At 38.8% G+C, this 21,068-nt stretch overlaps 3 protein-coding genes and 1 long non-coding RNA gene across 4 annotated transcripts in view; 1 reads left to right on the top strand and 3 right to left on the bottom strand.

The window, feature by feature from the left end:
* The window catches only part of LOC129775484 (activating transcription factor of chaperone), a 53,880-nt gene extending 52,878 nt beyond the window's left edge, over window positions 1-1,002 (bottom strand). The window contains exon 1 of the mRNA XM_055780279.1: window positions 843-1,002. The gene's annotated coding sequence lies outside the window, so the exon portion shown is untranslated. The remainder of the gene's footprint in view (window positions 1-842) is intronic.
* LOC129775485 (60S ribosomal protein L7) overlaps window positions 1-21,068 on the top strand; it is a 61,857-nt gene that overhangs the window by 32,316 nt on the left and 8,473 nt on the right. The window lies entirely within an intron of this gene.
* LOC129775486 (uncharacterized) lies at window positions 6,760-8,022 on the bottom strand. Its single transcript, XR_008742969.1, has 2 exons — window positions 7,264-8,022; window positions 6,760-7,194 (listed from the first exon to the last, which is right to left on the bottom strand). It is a non-coding gene; the product is annotated as an uncharacterized LOC129775486 (long non-coding RNA).
* LOC129773420 (uncharacterized) lies at window positions 8,456-9,193 on the bottom strand. Its single transcript, XM_055777027.1, has one exon. The coding sequence runs from the start codon at window positions 9,191-9,193 to the stop codon at window positions 8,456-8,458; it is 738 nt and encodes a 245-aa protein (XP_055633002.1).

Here is a 21,068-nt window from a genome sequence, read left to right as displayed (position 1 = left end):
TTTTTGCTCTGTTGTTAATTTTGACTGGCTCGCAGGTTTATAGAATTTGTTTTGAATGTTGGTGGTCGGTTTGGTATACAACGGAACATCGCTGTTGTGTGCAATAACACTTCGCACATGGTTGATAGAAGCGTTGTTTATAATCAAACAAACGCTTTACAACACCAGAATAAAACGTTCAAGTATGCTAAACACTGCAATCAACTTAGGAACAGTGAATAGAGAATAGGTGGATTAAATGCTCACGTGGCAGAGCGATTAGCGACACATTATCAGGCCGGGGATTCGGCTTCGCTTCCCGCTTTAACCGGTGCATTTTTCGTCAAATGAATTCATCCCAAAATGCACAATGTATTAAAAAAAAAAGCAAAACGCATTTCAAAATACGTCATCACGCGGACAGCAATTATATGTTAAGAGCTTTTCTCTGTCGACATATACGAGACCCTATTGATACAATCTGCAACCCATTATTTTACTGGAATACGCACTGCCGCTGCCTCATCCACTTGTTTGCGTATCACGCCACCACTTCCAAACATGTACCAGGCTCTCTCTAATGAAGGGGGTAAAAAATTACGTCATTTTAATGTGCTATACCGCGTCTCAAAAACAAACACATATGATCGATTGCCCACTATTTTCTTCTCCACCACTTTTTTGTGCAATTTTGAATGCAACCCACAAAACAGCGCGTTTTTTCCAATCAGACACCTCGAGCCCCTTCGCGTAGCGCTATGCCATCGAACATATTTTCACCTGAACACCCAACATGGCGACCCGCAAAAATGCATGGGAAAGGTAATCCACCGCAAATTACTTCGCCTTCGCTATTTACTCACATCATGTTAATCCTCTAATGTTTTCGGGTGTACTTGAGCACCGAGGGTGCGCTGCTAGCTGCTTGCAACTAGTAATCCATTTTCACCGTTTGATAAGCACGAGATATTTTATCGACACACTTCTATGAGGCAACATTAGGAAATGAGAGCTGGCAGAATGATTCATGCGGATTCATGCTAAAAATTACTTGCTACACACTCTTTCCCGTGCGGATACGAAAACAACTTTGCAAGTATTGGAGTTCTGTTTGTTTAGTGTGTGTGTTTTGTTGTGCAAGTTTGATGCAAGTGCTGGCAGATTGCACAACATTGATATCAGTTTGGAGATTTTGATTCTGAAATTTGATGGTTGAATGAAAAAATATATCGCAGTGATCAAAATTCGTCACTTCCTGTTTAACACTGTAGGTAGGGATGTCCTTGGTCATGCGGTGTCAATTAGATTGATTTATCATGTTATTTTGCTTGGAAATTTGTTTTCTTGCAACTTTTTCCTCATTACATAATGTATCAACTCGTTTCGATCAAAGGAACAAACATTTTGTGACTCGTTCTTTTTTTTATTTTCGTATGTATTCGAGCCAGCCAGAGAAAGTCTACGGTTAAAATCAATGTTTATCGGTGTTCGAAACTCAAATTCTATTTGATTTCAAAATTAGCCGCTACGAATGTGAAAAACAAAGCACAATAGTCGAAGTTTGTTCATTCGAGTATAATATATTCATCCTATTTTTTGCCTAGTGAATAAATTGGAATGAAATAAATGTTGTAGTTGGTGTAATTCGTATTTCTAGTTGTGCTAATAAAAAAATATCGAAATAACATAATTCTAACATTCAGAATCAATGAGGTACATACCGAGGTGGAGCAGTAGGCGAAGTATATCTTTATTCGAAAATGTAATGACATTATTAACCTTAAAAGCATTGATGGTGCCTTGATCCATAGGCTGCAGAATGTTTGTCATATTTGGAGGAAGGAAGATCACCTGAATTTCTGCGTCATCCACTTGAAACTTATCTTTACTGCAATGTGCGGTGCAATTATCTAGAATAATAAGCATTTGAGTCGGTCTATTCTGTGCAGCTGCGTTCCGTTTGATTTCAGGAACGAAGACGGAGTAGAACAAATCAGCAATTGCAATATCCGCGTCAAGTTTCTCTCCCGAGACAGTTAACGTTCTGATCCCGTTTCTAGCATTGAAACTACGTAGTCAACCATAACTTGCTCTAAATCGACAATCGGGCGTCGTGCACGATGTTTCGTGGAGAAGTTTGCATTTTTCACTTAAATGTGCCTCTGATATCGGTATGTGTTTCTGACGTTTTCCGTAGAACCACAATGAGACATGCATGCATCGGAAGTCTTATCCGTTTGCGAAACTAGATCGTTTTGTTGGCCAACTTTTTGCTTATTGATTCCGTAAACCGTCGACCGTGGAAGGCCCGTTTCGTCAGCCACTTGTAGAACAGTCTTACCACAATTTAGCAGGTCCAAGACTATGTTCTTATCTTTGATGGTGAGGACATTATACTTTCGTCTCTTGTATTTCACGGGACGGTCATTTTGATCGGGCTTGCTATTAGCTTCGCTGACAGTGATTTGTTCTAAAGCAATAGAACAGCTCGAATGAATGTTGGCCGGTAGTACATCTTCTAAATGTTCATCTAAATATTCTGCTTGCATGTATTCTTCACCAATGCCTACGAAAGTTGAGTCCATTTTGCTGTTTTTCTTTCCTGGTTCTAACTTGTTCTTCACATTCTGTTTTTCGTTTGTGCTGTGTTTGTTGATTTTCGCGCTTTTCGCACTTTCAAAATTAAAATTATGAATAAAAATTAACTTATCCGTATCGAATTAGTATTCTATTTAAATGAAATCAGAGATCGAAATTCTCGCTCGGCTGCGCGATAAATATTCAGTCAATCAATCTAATTTTCGATGAACCGTGTATTGTTGATATTTTTGTCTCTTCCTTTTCACCGAAAATTGTTTTTCAGAGAGAAAGAGATGTGGAAAACCTTTATCTCGGAAGTTCAACGAGAATGCTTTTTCGTCTCTCATTTGGTTCTGAAAATATGGAGCGAAAAAATAAAGCTAATTTTAGCAACGTTAGTCTGTTAGTACAGCGTCCAAACGATCTGCATTTGGACAGCGTCTAAATTGTACAAATATAAATCCATCTCATGTTTACTTCACGATGAAACCCAATATTGCCGCATATTTTCATGCAATGTTTTCAGCTGTACTGAAGAAGTGAAAAACCATTATCGGCATCAAGGAGTCACTGAAAACGAAACCATTTTTCGGCAATCATAACTCGACGAAAAATAAAAATCGGCATTGGATTTCTCGCGAGAATCGAAGTGAGCGTATAACATTCTCTCGCCTCCTATATTTTCAGCCATTTTTACCTGTTGGTGAAAACGGATGTGTCTCGTCTCAAATCGGTGAGCATTTCGATCTCTGAATGAAATACACTTTTTTAACACGTGGAAAAAAAAAACATACGAAAATTTTGTTTGAAGACTATTTTATATTATAATGAAAAGTTTCAGTCAAAATATCAGAAATGTATAGACAAACGGTTAAATAAGAGTCAAAAATACGTATTTCAAGTAATTAAATAACATGATGTAGAAATTTTCATTCAAATTTTAGCATTTTAAAACTGGATTCGAGCCTTCTAATCTGATAGAGATTACACTATCTGCCCAGCCAACATTAAATCGTATAATTTTGCACGTGCCAAGTCTTACAAGAAATCCGAATAAATCATAATTGCATATAATATCAATCAAAGTATGTGTCGTGTATATTTGAAATCGCATAAAATGCAAAACTCGATTTTATATACCATTATCAAATTAAGTCGCTATTCGATATAACAAACATCAATTTTATGATGTACATTGTCGTAAAATATATGTAATCCGCATCATATGCGTATATTACGCTGATGCAGTTTGTGTGTCGTATAAGCGTATAATTTAAATCGATTCAGTACTGTAGCAAATCGTGTTGCATGCTGAAGAAAATCATGAAACAGTAAATAATATTAGATCCTAATAAAGAACATATTACATCATATTGAAATGTCAATGAAATTCTGATGCACTCGAAAGTTTCAACCACTGTTGAATTAAATTTCAGATAGCCGGGCGAGATAGCTGGTGGATAAGAATCCAGACGACCGGAGTTCGAACCCACATCGGAGCAGCTTTCACCAAACATCAATCTGTGCCATTTTAAACATTTATATTCCACTCCCAACACAAGTCAATTAAACAATTATTATTTCTACAAACATAATAAATACTCATATATAAAAATGGCGATTCGTGAGGCTATAATAAACATTTCACGAAAATATTCGAAAATATCGTCTGGATTCTTCTCCACCAGCTATCTCGCCCGGCTATCTGAAATTTAATTCAACAGCGGTTAAAACTCATACATATGATCCGATATGATATAACCTAATACATTCTATACAGTAGAATCAGTCATTCCTGGTTGCCGATTTTATTATTTAACTATGTTCCAAAGAAAAAGATCTTTGATTTCCCTATCATAGAAACCAAATATATAATATCATTGAACTGGAATAATAAAAAATAAATGAATATCAGTAAAACTATCTCAATTTTAAATTATTTTTATTACAATTTTCACTGTACAATTTGTTTTCTCAATCATATCCAACTAAATTCTGATTACTATTATAATAAATATAATAAATCAATCTGGCAACCTTGCGATGCGATGCAATGTGCCAAATTCGATGTGGTATATATCTACCCACTCTACATTGTTGTGTCGAATCGGTCCCAACAAATGGTGTCGACAACGATGCCGATATCGTGCCATTTTGCAATGATTTTGACGACCTACCCTTCGTATTCGACAACCAATTACGAGCCAAACCTGTGCCAATCTGGCACCGCGTCGACCGATTGAAAAACTGCTCGAACCTTATTATGGCAGTATTTGTTTTGAAGAAAGTTTAAAGTTTCCAAGGAACAAAACAGGAAGTGGGTTATATCTATGGTATAACCGCATGGGCGACGTAGGACTATCGTTGATTTAGAGATCATTTGTTTGAATTCATTCTGAATGAATGAATATTTGGGGGACTTCGAGAACGAGAGCGTTACGTTGGAGACACAAGGTTTTATGCATCCAATATTGGATACGGAAATATCCTACTGATGGGGAAGAATAATCTTCAGAAGCTATCCTGTTAATTGCGATTGATTGAAAAATCACAAAACCAAATGTATTTGGTCACAGTGTTACATGGATAGAAAACATTCAAATAAACTCTTTCACATGAATGTATTTTTAAATTCCCAGAGGAACTGGCAGATTATTTTCCGGATCTTTCTCGATGCTGAATGGCATCCAAACGGAAAGAATTCCGTGCGTGTATGTGTGTGTGTAGCGGCTACTTCGATGGTCACCTTCTCTTCTCCTGAAGGATAGGCTTCTCTGTGCTCCCTCACAGTTCAAACAAACTGCTTGCGTTTCAGGGCAGATCTCGATCCTTCGTCGACCAGCACCCTCAGCAACGATGTTGTCTTGTCGATGTCCTCACGAAAAATGAATGCATCTCACAACCAGAATATCGCATAAGTATGCTTTTTGTGCGTGATTGAATCGAGAGAAGGCGTGGTTTACGATGGCAATTTGGAAGGCAAACTAGAGAGGAATGAACTCTCTGAGCTCGGAACTTTCGGCGACTGAGCAATAATCGATTGCGGGCGCATACAATATTAGATACGGAAATATCCTACTGATGGGGAAGAATAATCTTCAGAAGCTATCCTGTTAATTGCGATTGATTGAAAAATCACAAAACCAAATGTATTTGGTCACAGTGTTACATAGATAGAAAACATTCAAATAAACTCTTTTACATGAATGTAATTTTGAATTCCCAGAGGAACTGGCAGATTATTTTCAGTAATGATTAGATATTTCCACATTTTCCTCGATACTGGAAGCCCACCAGTGATTAATGCTAACTCGATAACCATCTGTTAATAGCACTTGATTGAATCACATTTGGTCACAGTGTTACATGGATAGAAAACATTAAAATAAACTCTTTCACATGAATGTATTTTTAAATTCCCAGAGGAACTGGCAGATTATTTTCAGTAACGATTGGATTTTTCCACATTTTCCTCGATACTGGAATCCCACCAATGGTTAATGCTAACTCGATAACCATCTGTTAATAGCACTTGATTGAAACATATTTTCTCACAGTGTTACATGGATAGAAAACATTCAAATAAACTCTTTCACATGAATGTATTTTTAAATTCCCAGAGGAACCGGCAAATTATTTTCCGGATCTTTCTCGATGCTGAATGGCATCCAAACGGAAAGAATTCCGCGCGTGTATGTGTGTGTGTGTGTGTGTGTAGCGGCTGCTTCGAGATCTTCCCGGGGAACCGTTTGTGGCATCACTCTCCTCTTGATGGATTCCCTTCTGGCCTAAGGTGCACAAACAGGCTCTTGGTGACACCGTTCATCCGCGCTTTCATGATAAACGAAGAGCTTCACCACAACAGCGACAACATGCTCCAATCGCTGTTCAATTTGAACTGAGTGGATTTCCGAGCGGCGCTCTCTTATATACCGATTGGTGATTTCAATAGCCTGTTTTTAAAGCAATTTTAAGCCTAATGACACAAGTTTTTGGATCAGAAAGTAAAAAGTATAGAACGCGTAGACATTTTATCTTTCGAATGAAGTGTTTATCATACCATTTCGATCAATTGTTTAGGAGCTATTAACGCTCAAAATCTCGGTCTCCGGCGTAACGCTTTCGTTTTTGAAACTTTGATTTTACACCCCGGTATAGAAATGAAAGACGTAGTCCTACGTCAAAAAAAATAAAATTGCGTTGTTTCCAAACATTTATTTTTCATATAATGCTTTCAAACTTAATACAATGCCACTAATATTGAAAGCAAACATTTGCAGCGTTCATGTTGTCAGCAGCAAATCCCCGACAAGTGCAAATTTTCTTCGGAACTTTATCCACTCTCAGCTCAATTGTTTTCGTCGCATCTTGTGCTCTACAGCGACAGCAGGAGAATTCATCATCGACTATTGGGATTTCAGTGGATGGCTGGTTGCAGCTACTGCATAATGTTTCCTTATTGACACAGATCGAGTTTTTGTCTTCTTCGAAACCACCTTCTCCGTCCTCACATCACTTCTACCTGATGATGTCTGTCGTTTGAAGAATTTGATGAAAACTGCAATTAAAGTTTTCTTCGATCGCCCGTATCGATTGCAACGGAATATTGCTGTGCCATTGAGAGTTTAAGGGTTTCTGAAAAATATGAGATAGAGGTAAAATGTTCTGTAGATCGAAAGCAATGAAACAAAATACTTCTGTTACCTGTCCATACTTCGATTGGAAGTTTTCTCTGTGTTGTTTTACCGAGCAGTATTCCAATTGAGAATAGAATCCCTAAAACCAGCTGATATTGGCGACTGTTTCTTTAACACTTTCATGTTTCATGTTTTGACAGTTCAACGAGAAGGAGAAAAGCTACACTGAGAGAAATAATTAGTAAATATAACGAATTTTTTGGTAAATACTACCAATCTATAGTCATTTTCGACCGTACTAATAAACACATATGCCAAGCAGAACCATGATTCGGAAGCCCAATATCGGCTACATTTTCTCGCCGAAAATGCACGTATCAGAATTATATCCTTATTATACCTCCGTATTGCCTTATGGGAACAATGAAAATGGTTAATACGCGCTTTCCTCACCAATTTTCAGATATGACAATATCCAAGCTTACTAATGTTATCGAGTAAAATATACTAATCTCTGGTAGGGATGCGGGTTTGTTGACAATATTTACAAAAAAATTGTACATTCTACTAATTTTGCATTACCAAATGTATTTAGTAGTTTTCGACCGAGGATTTTTCTAAGGGTATCGCTGCAGTGATGCCTATTCGCTCAGTATAAATAATCGCATACAATTATAATTGAAAGTGTAGAGAGTGCTGCCTGTGGGGAGGCAAGGCGGGGTATGGTTCCAGCACTTTTGTAGCACTTTACGTCGCTCGGTCCACTTTGTACCTATAACCGCTCGAAAATATAGGAAACTGGGTAAGATTGGCGTTCAATGGCGTAGTTCACTTCGTTTTGCTGCATGTTTCATTAGAAGGGATGTTTGCCGTTGTTAGGGTGCTCATACACTGTTTGACCGAAGCCAAATATTTGACTCTTTTTGACAGATAAAATTTGGTCAACGTGTACTGATCAAATATTTTCTACACAAAACACTGTGGGCAGAACCCGCAGATTTAACACGAAACGAACCGGCGAAGTAGCGGAGCAAGAAAAAGAAAGGAACACATCCGTAATCGAATTAAAGATACTTTCTCAATAATCACACGTCTTTATTCTACGGGATATAATTTCTAACTGGTACAAAAATGTAACTGTCACTGCATTATAAGTTTGTATAGCGTTGGCTGCAACTACTGAAATAATGACATTACAAGGGGTAGGAATCCATGGTGTTTATAACAAAGGTGGTCGGTGATTCCTTCAACACTCCTCCTCAACGAGCACCGAACTTGCTCATCACGAATCCTGACATCTCTGCCAACTGTCTGAATTTGGTCGCCGCTAATGGTTTCGTGAATGCATCGGCTAACATTTTCTCTGTAGGGAAGTACACCAACTTAATCTCGCCTCTTTCCGCCATGTCTTTCACAAAATGGTGTCTGGTATCTATATGCTTAGACCTCTTGCTTGTGCGTTCAGCTTTTACAAATGACAAGCAACTTTGATTGTCTTCGAAAATCGTTGTTGCTTTCGATAGATCCTCGCCGAAATCTGCCATCAACCGTCGAAGCCACAAAAGTTCTTGACACGCCTCGCTTAACGCGATATACTCCGCTTCCATCGAAGATAAACTGACACATGTCTGACGACGACTCACCCAAGCGATAGGACCGTTGCCAAAGAAAAATATAAATCCAGTGGTAGATCTCCTGCTTGCGTGATCTCCTGCCCAATCAGCATCGGAGTAGCAGACCAATGTCCAATCCTTCCCTGGATCGAATCTCAATCGAACCTCCATTGTTCCCTTCAAATACCTCACGACACGTTTTGCAGCTTTCCAATCCATCTCAGTCGGCGCACTAACTTTTCGACCAAGTAATGAAACACTGACTGCAATATCTGGCCTCGCATTTACAGCTACATATAAAAGTGCTCCCACAAGACTCCTATACAGGAAAGTATCCGAGAAAGCTTGACTCGTATCATCTGCTCCTTGATACCCGGGATTCATTGGGGTACTCGATGGCTTGCATTCTTCAAGACCAAATTTTCTAATCAGCGTCTTGATGTAACTTGTCAAACGTATGCTGTAGTAACGATTTTCACGCTGAACTTTGTGTCCCAAAAATGCTTTACTTCACCTAGGTTTACGACGTCAAATTCTTTGCGTAACGATTCGAAAACACTCATAATCATGGTTTCTTCCTTGCATCCAATCAAAATATCATCGACGTAAATCAACAAGAAAATAATACCTCTGTCATCGTTTCGAATATACAGACAGCTATCCGATGAACACTATTTGAATCTGAGTTTGACTAACACACTATGAAGCGCTTGGTTCAACAACGCGCTGACTGCTTGAGCCCATAGATGCTCTTTTTCAGTTTACAGACAAATTTCTCCTTCCCAGTAACTGAAAATCCAGGGGGCTGCCGCATATAAATCTCCTCCTCAATTTTTCCATGTAAATACGCCGTTTTCACGTCAAAATGATTGAGAATCATACCACGTTTCCCCGCTATCGCCAATAATACTCGGAAAGTTTCCTGTCTCGTAACCGGTGCAAAAACATCCAGATAGTCTTCACCGTATCGCTGTTTATAACCTTGGGCGACAAGTCTAGCCTTATGTTTCACAACATCACCTTGTTCATTACGCTCCAGCTTAAATACCCAGCGCGATCCAATAGCTTTCTTTCCAGGTAGCAACTGTACTAAGTCCCAAGTTCCGTTTTCTGCATGAGACTCCATTTCCTGATTCATTGCTGCCTTCCAGTCAGTTTCCTGAATTGCTTCACGGTAATCCGTCGGTTCTTCAGCTCTATTCTTCACGATGCTCACAACGTAATCACTATAACGGGAAGGCAAAATACCACGGTTACGCCTATTTTGAGGCAGCACTTCCTGCTCCTCCTGAACACGAACATCTTCTGCTGGAATAGAACCATCTGAAACAGCATCACTCCAACCTTCAATGTCGGATGACAGAATACCATTATCATCATCAGGATCGCTGTTCACTTCCTCGATATTATTGCGTTCATTATCAGTGATTTCAAGCTCTACTTCCGGTTGCAAATTTTCAGGTGATTCAGTTCGTTTTTCATTTCTGTCAGTACTGTTTCCCAATTCAATGAACTTAGCGTCTCGACTGACAGTAATTCTATTTGTTCCACGGTCCACAAATCTGAAACCTTTTCTATCTTCTGCATAACCCACAAAAGTAAGCTTCACCGATTTGTAATCTAGTTTCAATCGCTTCTGTTCTGGAACTTGCACATACGCGTCACATCCAAATACTCTGAGATCAGACAGATCTGGTATCTCTCCTGTCCAGAGCTCAAATGGTGTTTTCTTAATCACGCGTGACGGTAAACGGTTCTGGAGATATGCCGCCGTCATTACAGCCTCACCCCAATATAACTTTGGCAAATTCGCATCTGCTAACATGCATAAAACCATTTCTTGCAACGATCGATTTTTACGTTCAGCTATCCCATTTTGTTGAGGAGAATAAGGCATCGTATACTGCGCTTTAATTCCTTCCAATTCATAAAATTCTTGGAGCTCTCGGTTCACATACTCGCCGCCACCGTCCGAGCGAATGACGAGGGGCTTCAAACCGAACATATTGTGCACCCAACGAACATATTGTTTGATTTTACTGGCAGCTTCATCCTTGCTCTTCAGTAAATAAACCACAGCATACCGACTATAGTCGTCAATCATTGTAATAATGTATCGATTACCTGAGGGTGTGGTGTTCTCCATGGGTCCACACAAATCAGTGTGAATCAATTCCCGCGGCTTCGAAGTCTTACGCGTGCTCAACGCGGGGAACGGCATTCGGGTCAGTTTACCTTTCAAGCAGCTTTCACATGTGCTACGCACACCACAGTCATTCATTTTGAATCCACGCACCAGATCCTCCGATTCCAAACGTCGTAAAACATCGGGTTCTCTGTGCCCGACTCGACGATGCCACGTATGCCGCTCATGGTGATCACCAGCTACCTTCGTTGAAGACTCTCGAATTTTCAGCCTATACAGACTACCGCACTTTTCTCCGATAACTACCACTTTACCGCGATCATTGCATATTTCACAACCCGACACACCGAACTTCACGAGAAAACCATTCGCGACTAACGTTCCCACGGAAATCAACCCGCCGTCTAATTTCGGAACATAGAGTACATTTTTCAGAGTAATTTCGACTCTCTCACGCGTTCTCACCGTACACAATACCGTTACCGATTCCCGTTGCTTTGGTTTTATTTCCGTCGGCCAATGTTACTGTGGAATCAACACTGTCATTTAACTCCGCGAAAAACGATCTGTCACTTGTCATATGGCATGTGGAACCACTATCGATTACCCAGCTATTTCGAATAACTGTACCGGCCACGAAACATACCGCACTACCGTTGGCGTCATCTGGACCATCAGCATGTTTAGCTTTTTCATGTTTTATCACTCTGTCCCTTTGACTTATTTTCACTTTCAACCTTCTTCTGAGCAAGCCACTTTTTACAATGCTTCCGAAGGTGACCTGGCTGCTGACAAAAATAACACACACGCTCTTTCTTATTGGTTCCCGCATCTAACCTCATCGCTTTTACATTTTGTGTAAGCGATTTACTGCGATTCTGACGTTGGCGATATTCTTCTAGTAAACGATTTTTCACAATTTGCACAGTCCAGTCCGGGTTAACCTGACTCTGTAAACCTTGCACCAAACTCAAATATGATGATGGCACACTGCGAAACACCATCGCAATACGTAACGATTCTTCGAGATTCTGGCCCGCAGCGGCAAGCTTATCGAACAAATCTTCCATGTGCTCAAGGTGCGTTTCCATGCAACCGCCCTCTGACATACTAGCACTACACAACATATTCAAGTAGTGTACAATCGTCGACATGGCACTTTTTCGTGGTGCTCTTTGAACGCATTCCACATAGCACGAGCGCTATCATAATTTCTCACGACTTTGAACTGGCTTTCATCCAAAAAGAGTCCAATATTGGCACGTGCTTTTCGGTCTCGAGCCCTCCATTCTTCCGTTTCGGATTCTGGTTTCGCAATATTTATCACTTCCCAAAGATCTTCACGCTCCAGCAGCCATTCCATGCGCTGCTTCCATGAGCCCCAATTCGTTTGTCTGAGCTTCGGAAAAGAAACTTTTGCACCGTCCGCCATCTTTGAAGAATGAAAATTTTCACGTGGTTCACGCAACGGAAAAATATGGAGTCACTCTATCAGCGCACTCAACAGTCCCGATTCCTTTTCTTCCGAACAATGTCCCGCACTTTACACGTTCTGGGCCCATAACCTGTGGGCAGAACCCGCAGATTTAACACGAAACGAACCGGCGAAGTAGCGGAGCAAGAAAAAAGAAAGGAACACATCCGTAATCGTATTAAAGATACTTTCTCAATAATCACACGTCTTTATTCTACGGGATATAATTTCTAACTGGTACAAAAATGTAACTGTCACTGCATTATTAGTTTGTATCAAGGCGCTTATATCAATGTATAACAGGTGAAGCAACATCATCACTTCGATTAGAAGGGGATTACGGTTTGTGGAGCGGGGGTTGTTTGTTTTGTTATTGCTAGGATACGCCATTTTTGCATTTCCACATGCGAGAGTAGTGGATATGAGAATGAAATTCTACAAAATCATTCCCTTGGTTGCAACGCTATACAAACCAAGGCGCCTCTATATGTAGGTGAAACAATCATATGAAATGCACTTTCAGCCATATTGGAAATGCTGTCGGTATTGTTTACAAACAGCATCAGAACGCTGCCGGCGGCTCTCTACAAACTGCTACAACGCTTATTCGAACGATGCCTACTATGTTCGGGTTTCGCGAATTTATATGAAAAAGATAGAATGATTTTGTAGAATTTCATTCTCATATCCACTACTCTCGCATGTGGAAATGCAAAAATGGCGTATCCTAGCAATAACAAAACAAACAACCCCCGCTCCACAAACCGTAATCCCCTTCTAATTGAAGTGATGATGTTGCTTCACCTGTTATACATTGATATAAGCACCTTGGTTGCAACTACTGAAATAATGACATTACAAGGGGTACGAATCCATGGTGTTTATAACAAAGGTGGTCGGTGATTCCTCCAACAAACACGACAAGCAAATATTCCATTATTGGATGCCTAAAATATTTTTTCAGTCTGTTCTTCGAACCTGTCGGTACATGGTTAGGTTACCTTGAATATTTCAGTTGATTTTTTTCATGTTCGGTGTTTGATATTGTTTACTACTGTTGGAAATTGAAGAGTGGCAAACAAAATAGTATTTGTACAAATATCAAATCAAACCTTATCTGTCAAAAAATATCAAATATTTGACCTCCGGGCAAACAGTGTACGGCCACCTTTACTTTCATCGAACATCAGCCATTTCGAGTGCATTTCATCATTTTCGAGTGCATCAGCATTTCATTGACATTTCAATATGATGTAATATGTTCTTTATTAGGATCTAATATTATTTACTGTTTCATGATTTTCTTCAGCATGCAACACGATTTACTACAGTACTGAATCGATTTAAATTATACGCTTATACGACACACATACTGCATCAGCGTAATATACGCATATGATGCGGATTAATTTTTTTTTTCTTTATTTTTGAGACTTTCAGCCTCCTGGGCTGGTTCGTCTCAAGATGCGGATTAAATATATTTTACGACAATGTACATCATAAAATTGATGTTTACTATACCGAATTGCGACTTAATTTGATAATGGTATATAAAATCGAGTTTTTACATTTTATGCGATTTCAAATATACACGATACATACTTTGATTGCTATTATATGCGATTATGATTTATTCGGATTTCTTGTAAGACTTGGCACGTGCAAAATTATACGATTTAATGTTTGCTGGGAGTTTTATACATCCGAATAAAAGCAGCTACTTTCTTCATTTGATTGAACAGTTTACCCTTGCCGCTTGCATCGAACCAATCCCAGATTTTTCTGGTTCCATTCACATTCGCCGCTTCGAATCATAACAATACTTTGCTACCATTCTCGGTTTCAGAATAACACTTTTCTTTGAAGACCACTTGTAACAGCAATTCATTAATTGACAAACTAAAAGCAACTAAAGCTTAGACTCCGTATTAGATTGTGTAGCATCTCCAATCTGTATATTCTATGGGTGACGTAGTCGGCGACAGTCTGATTGTAAACAATACCGACAACAATTCCAGTATGGCTCAAGGTACATATCGCATGATTACATCACCTGATATTTTTATATCTTCTTCTTCTTGGATGGCGCTAACGTTACCAGTGGAACTTTGGCCTTCTCAACGTAGGTATTACTTGCGTAATTTTTATTAGTAGTACTTAGTTGAGATTAGTTGAGGTATCCCTTGGCCGAGTGGTTAGCGTCATAACTAACATGCCGGGTGTTCGGGTTCGATTCCCGTTCTGGTCGGGGGAATTTTTCGTCAAAGAAATTTCCTCCGACTTGCACTGTGATCACGCGTATTCTAGAGCTTGCCACTCAGAATGCATTCAAGGCGTGTTATTTGGCATAGAAATCTCAACTAAGTACTAATAAAAAAAATGACGCAAGTAGTACTACGTTGAGACGGCGAAGTTCCTCTAGGAACGTTAGTGCCATTGAAGAAGAAGAAGACTTAGTTGAGATTTCTAACACAAACACGCCTTGAATGTATTCTGGAGTGGCAAGTTCTAGAATACGCGTGACCACAGTGCAAGTCGGACGAAATTCCTTTGACGAAAAATCACCCGGCCAGAACGGGAATCGAACCCAAACCCCCGGCATAATAATGTGGGACGCTAACCACTCGGCCACGGGAGCACGTTGATATTTATATATATACACCTTGATCAAAACAAACTGAGCTCGTCGGGCTGACAGTTCAGACACTGGATTTTAATCCGTCGGCTCAGACGAGTTCCTCGTCTGTTTTTTGTCAAGCTCGTCATCTGGAATACCAAAACAAACTAGACGAGCGCTCGTCTTCTCGACTCGTTTTCTGGAATAGGGCCCTATGAAAGAGTAAAAAAAAATTATACCCATATTTGAAAGTTTTTAATGAAAATTCCATTATTTACCAAGTTATTGCCATTTTAGTGATACGGTACCTAATCTGGTACAGCCTTGACTCAAAACTTCAAACGTGTTTTTCTCGAAACTAGTTTTCCTGAACCAAGTTCTACTGCACTGATTTATTTCAAATTTGACGTGAATAAATCTTTACACATATCTCTGTCGTCAATAGAAAAATTATAATCTTTTAATTTAATTTTTTTTTTCATCGTCACTTGAAAGACTTTTTTTCAAACGACAGGCACTTTGTCTTTATTTTTTGGCTTGTCTGATGTTCATATCATAGCGGGATCTCTAATGAGTAAGAAGGTATTCTAGTGAAGAGGTTGAATATCACACGTTTTTTTGAACTCCGAAAAAAAATAAAACAAAGAATATATTTATATTTATACTATCCATATTTGATTATTTGTTTATCCATCTTTAACTATATAACTGGAATTGAACGGAAAATGAATATTCCTAATTAAAATAGTTACATGCGGATGAAGTGAGGAGGTTCAAAATGAAGTTGGGCCATGGCGTACACGATTCCAGCCCTTCAGGTTATCTGAAATAAAAAAATAAGACAGATTCTGAATCAGTAAAGATGCCGCTATCGCATCAACCTCGGACGAGTCAAATCCCTGCTTTTTGACGAAATAGCAGCCGTTTCAAGAAAAAAAATGTTGTTCAAAAGGTTTTTTTTATGTTACCCTTTTTTTTAAATAGTGAAATTAAAAAAAAAGACGGGTGGGTAATGTCGGTGACATAACCGGAGTGACGTAGGACTATACAAAGGGGACAACTTTTGCTAAATATATATTTTAAATATATTGTTTTATTTTCTTCTCCTACGTGAATACCTACCTATCTACCTGAAAAATGGATTAGTTTACTGTTTACTCTTTATGAACATGTTGGGGGTTCTGAAAAGAACCTTTGGTGTTGTGTTTTTGCGTTTTTTTTACAAACTTGATTCTTGATTTTTTTCTGAAGGCTTTGTACTTATTAAATGTTCAACGTCGGGCATCTTTCGGCGTATACACATATTGTACAATCAAAATGATGACTGTGATAGGGAATACATAGGTAGTCATCAGCTCGTTCACTATCATATATTTCACTATTGAGCACATTACCGTACCTTAAGCTGTGGTTTCGGAGACGAATGAATTGTAAGATTTGTAGTCTCCGCAAACAAAGTAAATAAAAATGAAAAAGAACTGAGGTTTTGGAGACGAACTCTACGATCTGTCGAGAAATAAACGAGCTATAAGCGTTCTGAAAAACCAACAGTAAATACAGGGACGAATGACCTTCGGATTAAAGTCCTTTAAAATAAGGACAGATCAGCAGGAAATACATAGCTCATCGTGTTGCTCCTTAGTTATTTCTCTATGCAATGCAGATGTAACGTCAGTCAATTTTCAACATCAGTTATCAACCAAAGAAAGCAGTTCTTGCTACCGAGAAAATTCGTTAATGCCATCCTGCATACAATGTGTTGTAATTTGAAGCCACTTTTAATTCGGACACCATACATGGGTTTGTAAAAACTGAATGATCAATTTAAAAGACCCCACGACGTGCCGAAGCACCACTCAGTGTCGCATTGGAGGTGATTTTAACCTGTAATTGAACATTTGCGATGACAGTGGTACAGTGTCGACTTTCAATGTGGGGTCATAATTTGGATCTCTATGTTTACAAAAATGTCCAACTAAATATGTCGCATTACATGTCCGTCCAATTAGCTAACTGTCGAACTAATTGTAAATTACTGTACTTTCAATCTGGAAACAATTTGAGAATTGGTGAAAATTGAATAATCAGGTAAGTCCCCAACTATCAATAAGCTCAGAACAACTGACAAATTCACATACTCATCAGATCCTGGCAAACAAATTATGAAAAAATCAATTTGTGTTTTATTATTATTTTGGATATTATTTTAGAATGCATTGAACTGTATTTCGTAAACTCTTTTTTGGAAGGTTTAATGGCCCTGATAAGCGCCGTGTTTTATGGAATGGTTCCAATTTAGAAAACTTTGTACTCGCGGTTTTGAAAAAAAAACATTTCGAACGCCCTCGATGCCGCCTTGTTCTGGATTTACCACCAAAGCAGTTTGTATAAAGAACAAACTTTTTTCTTCTGCTACCAGCTGCCGTTTTGCGATTGCGTTTGCCACTCGCCGCTCGCTGCAACTGCCTGTTGTCTTGATGTCCACCGAACCGAATGTGTTCTGTTCCGAATGTGGGTTTTCTTATCGTCGCGAGCAGCTTTGCCAGCTAACTCGATCACTTCGGCGGCCGAAACTATATAACGCAGGCTAGGTGGACTGGTGCACTGGTACTAACGCGCTCGGCCTAGCTACCCTTGCGGGGAACTCGAGACCAACACGGTTCGAGCGGGATTCTGCCTTTCCCTTCACTTTTCCTCCTTTACCATGTCCAGACATGGCTGCTTGGGTTGGTTCGTTGATGTGTTGTGATGCGAACTGATGTGGTGTACGGTTTGAATGAGAATGATCGTTACGGAAGGAAGGAAGGTATTGTATTATAGAGACTTTAAACTTTTACGGTTCATTCGTCTCTAGCCTTGAGAAAGGCCCTTTGAAAACTCTACTCTACTCCAGCGCTACCACCTCCACCCTCTTTGCCTTGAGAAAGGCACTCGATCCCTCGCCGTCCAGCTCGTCCAGCAACGATGTTGTCCAGTCGGTGTCCACACAAAGAATGATCGTTACGGCAGCGGAGCGGGGATTTTTAAGCTGACTGGCTGGCTCGAGAATTACGCATGTGTGAGACTGCGACCAATGTTTCGTTCATTTTTTTTTTTTCCTTTCCAATCGTGCTTCATTCTATTTCGCTGCTGCTCTGGTTGCCCGTATTGGTCGGTACGATTTGAGGAGCACAAAATGGACCAATCAGAAATGGGCACATAGTGCAATTGGACAATGCTTGATATTTCACAATTATTCAATTATTTATCTCAAGAAAAATGAAATGTTATTCGTTATGATAGATGCGTAGATATATTTCCTATCAATTGATGCAAAAACCTTTGCGATCTATTGAGAAATGCTCGAGTTATAAGCGTTCCAAATCTTGCATTTTTTCCTACTTATTCAGGGCCTAGATTTCCATTTCACCCCCTATATCTTCCGGTTAGACGTAGTCCTACGTCAAAAATATTTTTATTAGTTCATGTGATATAGAGTTACATACAGATTGTATTCATATAAATTCGACAAAAATCGCTTCAGTAGAAGTTGGGATATCATGTACGCCAGTTTGATAAAACTAGTTTCGAGAAAAACATGTTTCTCAAATATCTAGACTAGAATATGCCTTAAGAATCTACCGAATTTTTTTTTTCAATTCGGATAACCAGGAGGGCTGGAATCGTATACATCATGGCACTGTTTTTTTTTGGAACGCCTCCACTTTAACAGGTTGTAGCTTTTTTAATACTGTTTTTTTTTCTCGTTTTAACATTTTTGTGTTTTCAACAGATTGATAAACAAATAGTTGAATAATACACAGTAAAAATGTCATTTATATTATTTGTTCGGACCTATATACTAGAATACCCTCTTGAAAATACTTTGGATATTGAATAAGATGCCGGAAACTATACATCAGATTTTCAGTGGCGTTTTCCGTCTACAAATGGTATTTTAGTTAAATATTTGGCATGCTCATGGGATCATATTTGTATATTGTCAAGAAGGAGTCTCCAGAATTTTCGGCAACTCGCCGACCGCCGTAATTGGACACTTTTGAGATTGAATGATATTCGCTCAACTGGCTAAAGAATTCAACTTCGTGTGCTCGTGTGCTGCCTGACAGACTCAAGCGATGGCGTTTGCATTATACTGACGCTTTTCGATAAAATAATCTTAAGCGATGGAGCAAACCAAGTTGGTCAGTAATCGGCATGTAAAAGAACTTCCCAATCAAGTGAATCAATCATTTACTTGCTCGTTTGGCAGTGTGTGATGGAGCATTATCATGCAAAAACAAATTTTTGTATTGCCTTTTTGGTACTCTGCTTTGTTCTCCTTTCATAGCCATTTGACCGTGCAACCAATGTTGCTGGTTACCTTCCCAGCAAACATTAAATCGTATAATTTTGCACGTGCCAAGTCTTACAAGAAATCCGAATAAATCAGAATCGCATATAATATCAATCAAAGTATGTATCGTGTATATTTAAAATCGCATAAAATGTAAAAACTCGATTTTATATACCATTATCAAATTAAGTCGCAATTCGGTATAATAAACATCAATTTTATTATGTATATTGTCGTAAAATATATTTAATCCGCATCATATGCGTATATTACGCTGATGCAGTTTATGTGTCGTATAAGCGTATAATTTAAATCGATTCAGTACTGTAGTAAATCGTGTTGCATGCTGAAGAAAATCATGAAACAGTAATCATATTAGATCCTAATAAAGAACATATTACATCATATTGAAATGTCAATGAAATGCTGATGCACTAAAAAGTTTTAACCGCTGTTGAATTAAATTTCAGATAGCCGCGCGAGATAGCTGGTGGATGATAATCCAGACGACCGGAGTTCGAACCCACATCGGAGCAGTTTTCACCAAACATCAATCTGTGTCATTTTAAACATTCATATTCCACTCCCAACATAAGTCAATCAATCAATTATTATTTCCACGGACATAAATACTCATATATAAAAATGGCGATTTTGTTTTTTTTTCCATGTCGGTAATAAATCGTATACATAATCGCTATTATAGCCGGTCAAAGTTGCATATTCATCCAAATAAATTCGGTAAGCATTTGCCATGTATGTATATGGCCTCCACTTTTGCATGCATATGCCAGTTAGGCGCATTATATGCCAACCAAATTTTAGGGCATATGGTGTTATATATACGCTTGTTATGCGATTTAATGTTTGCTGGTTTGGACTTACTCAAGATCTTTGATACTTAGGATTCTCGAAGTAAATCCAGTAATCATCGCCCGTCACAATCTGATGGAGAAATGATTTATTTTTGTACCTGGCGAGTAGCCTTCAACATGTAATTTTTCGGTTTTTCTGCTGTCTTTCATTCAGCCAATGTGGCCTTCAAAAGAATTGAGACGGCTTCTTGAATAACATTGAATTGACTCGCGATATGTTTTTGCGTTTGAGTGCCATCTTCGTCCAAAAATGTTTGTAGTTCACTGTTGGATTCTGCAGCTGTTTTCTTTAAATCGTGGCAGGAGATCAATGCTGACCACAAGTCATATTTTTCAAACACATGCTCTTCAAAACTATGCTGTAGAGTAAAATTGTTCGGTTTTGAGTTGAGAGCTTTCGTTAGATGAAAAAACAAGTTCAATTATCATTATGATGAAGATTACAATGACGGTTAGCGTTATTTGTAGGCTGTTTCATATTCTTGTACCTGGAGTTCGTGTTATTTAGCGTTGTACCGCTTTACACTTTTTAGTAGAAATTGTACAGCGTTTATTTAACATTTGAAACAAAATTCCAAATTTAGACATGAGACGAGATCTGACAACTGGCTTCTTACACTACTTTTTGTACTATTACCAAACCACGCGAGATGTCAGATTCTCCAATTTATATAAGGACTGGCCCGTAACGCCCGTGAAATGCTAAATAATATTTTCTGTTTGATTCACATGTTTTATTTTATAATTCTATAACGAATTGTATTTCTCATATTATTTCTCATGATTTGAAAAACGGGCTAAAAAGAATTAT

This window comes from Toxorhynchites rutilus, chromosome 3 (genome assembly GCF_029784135.1).
Source record: "Toxorhynchites rutilus septentrionalis strain SRP chromosome 3, ASM2978413v1, whole genome shotgun sequence".
Taxonomy (NCBI): domain Eukaryota; kingdom Metazoa; phylum Arthropoda; class Insecta; order Diptera; family Culicidae; genus Toxorhynchites; species Toxorhynchites rutilus.
The sequence above is the reverse complement of the archived record's forward strand: the minus strand, read 5'-3'. Positions and strand labels throughout refer to the sequence as shown.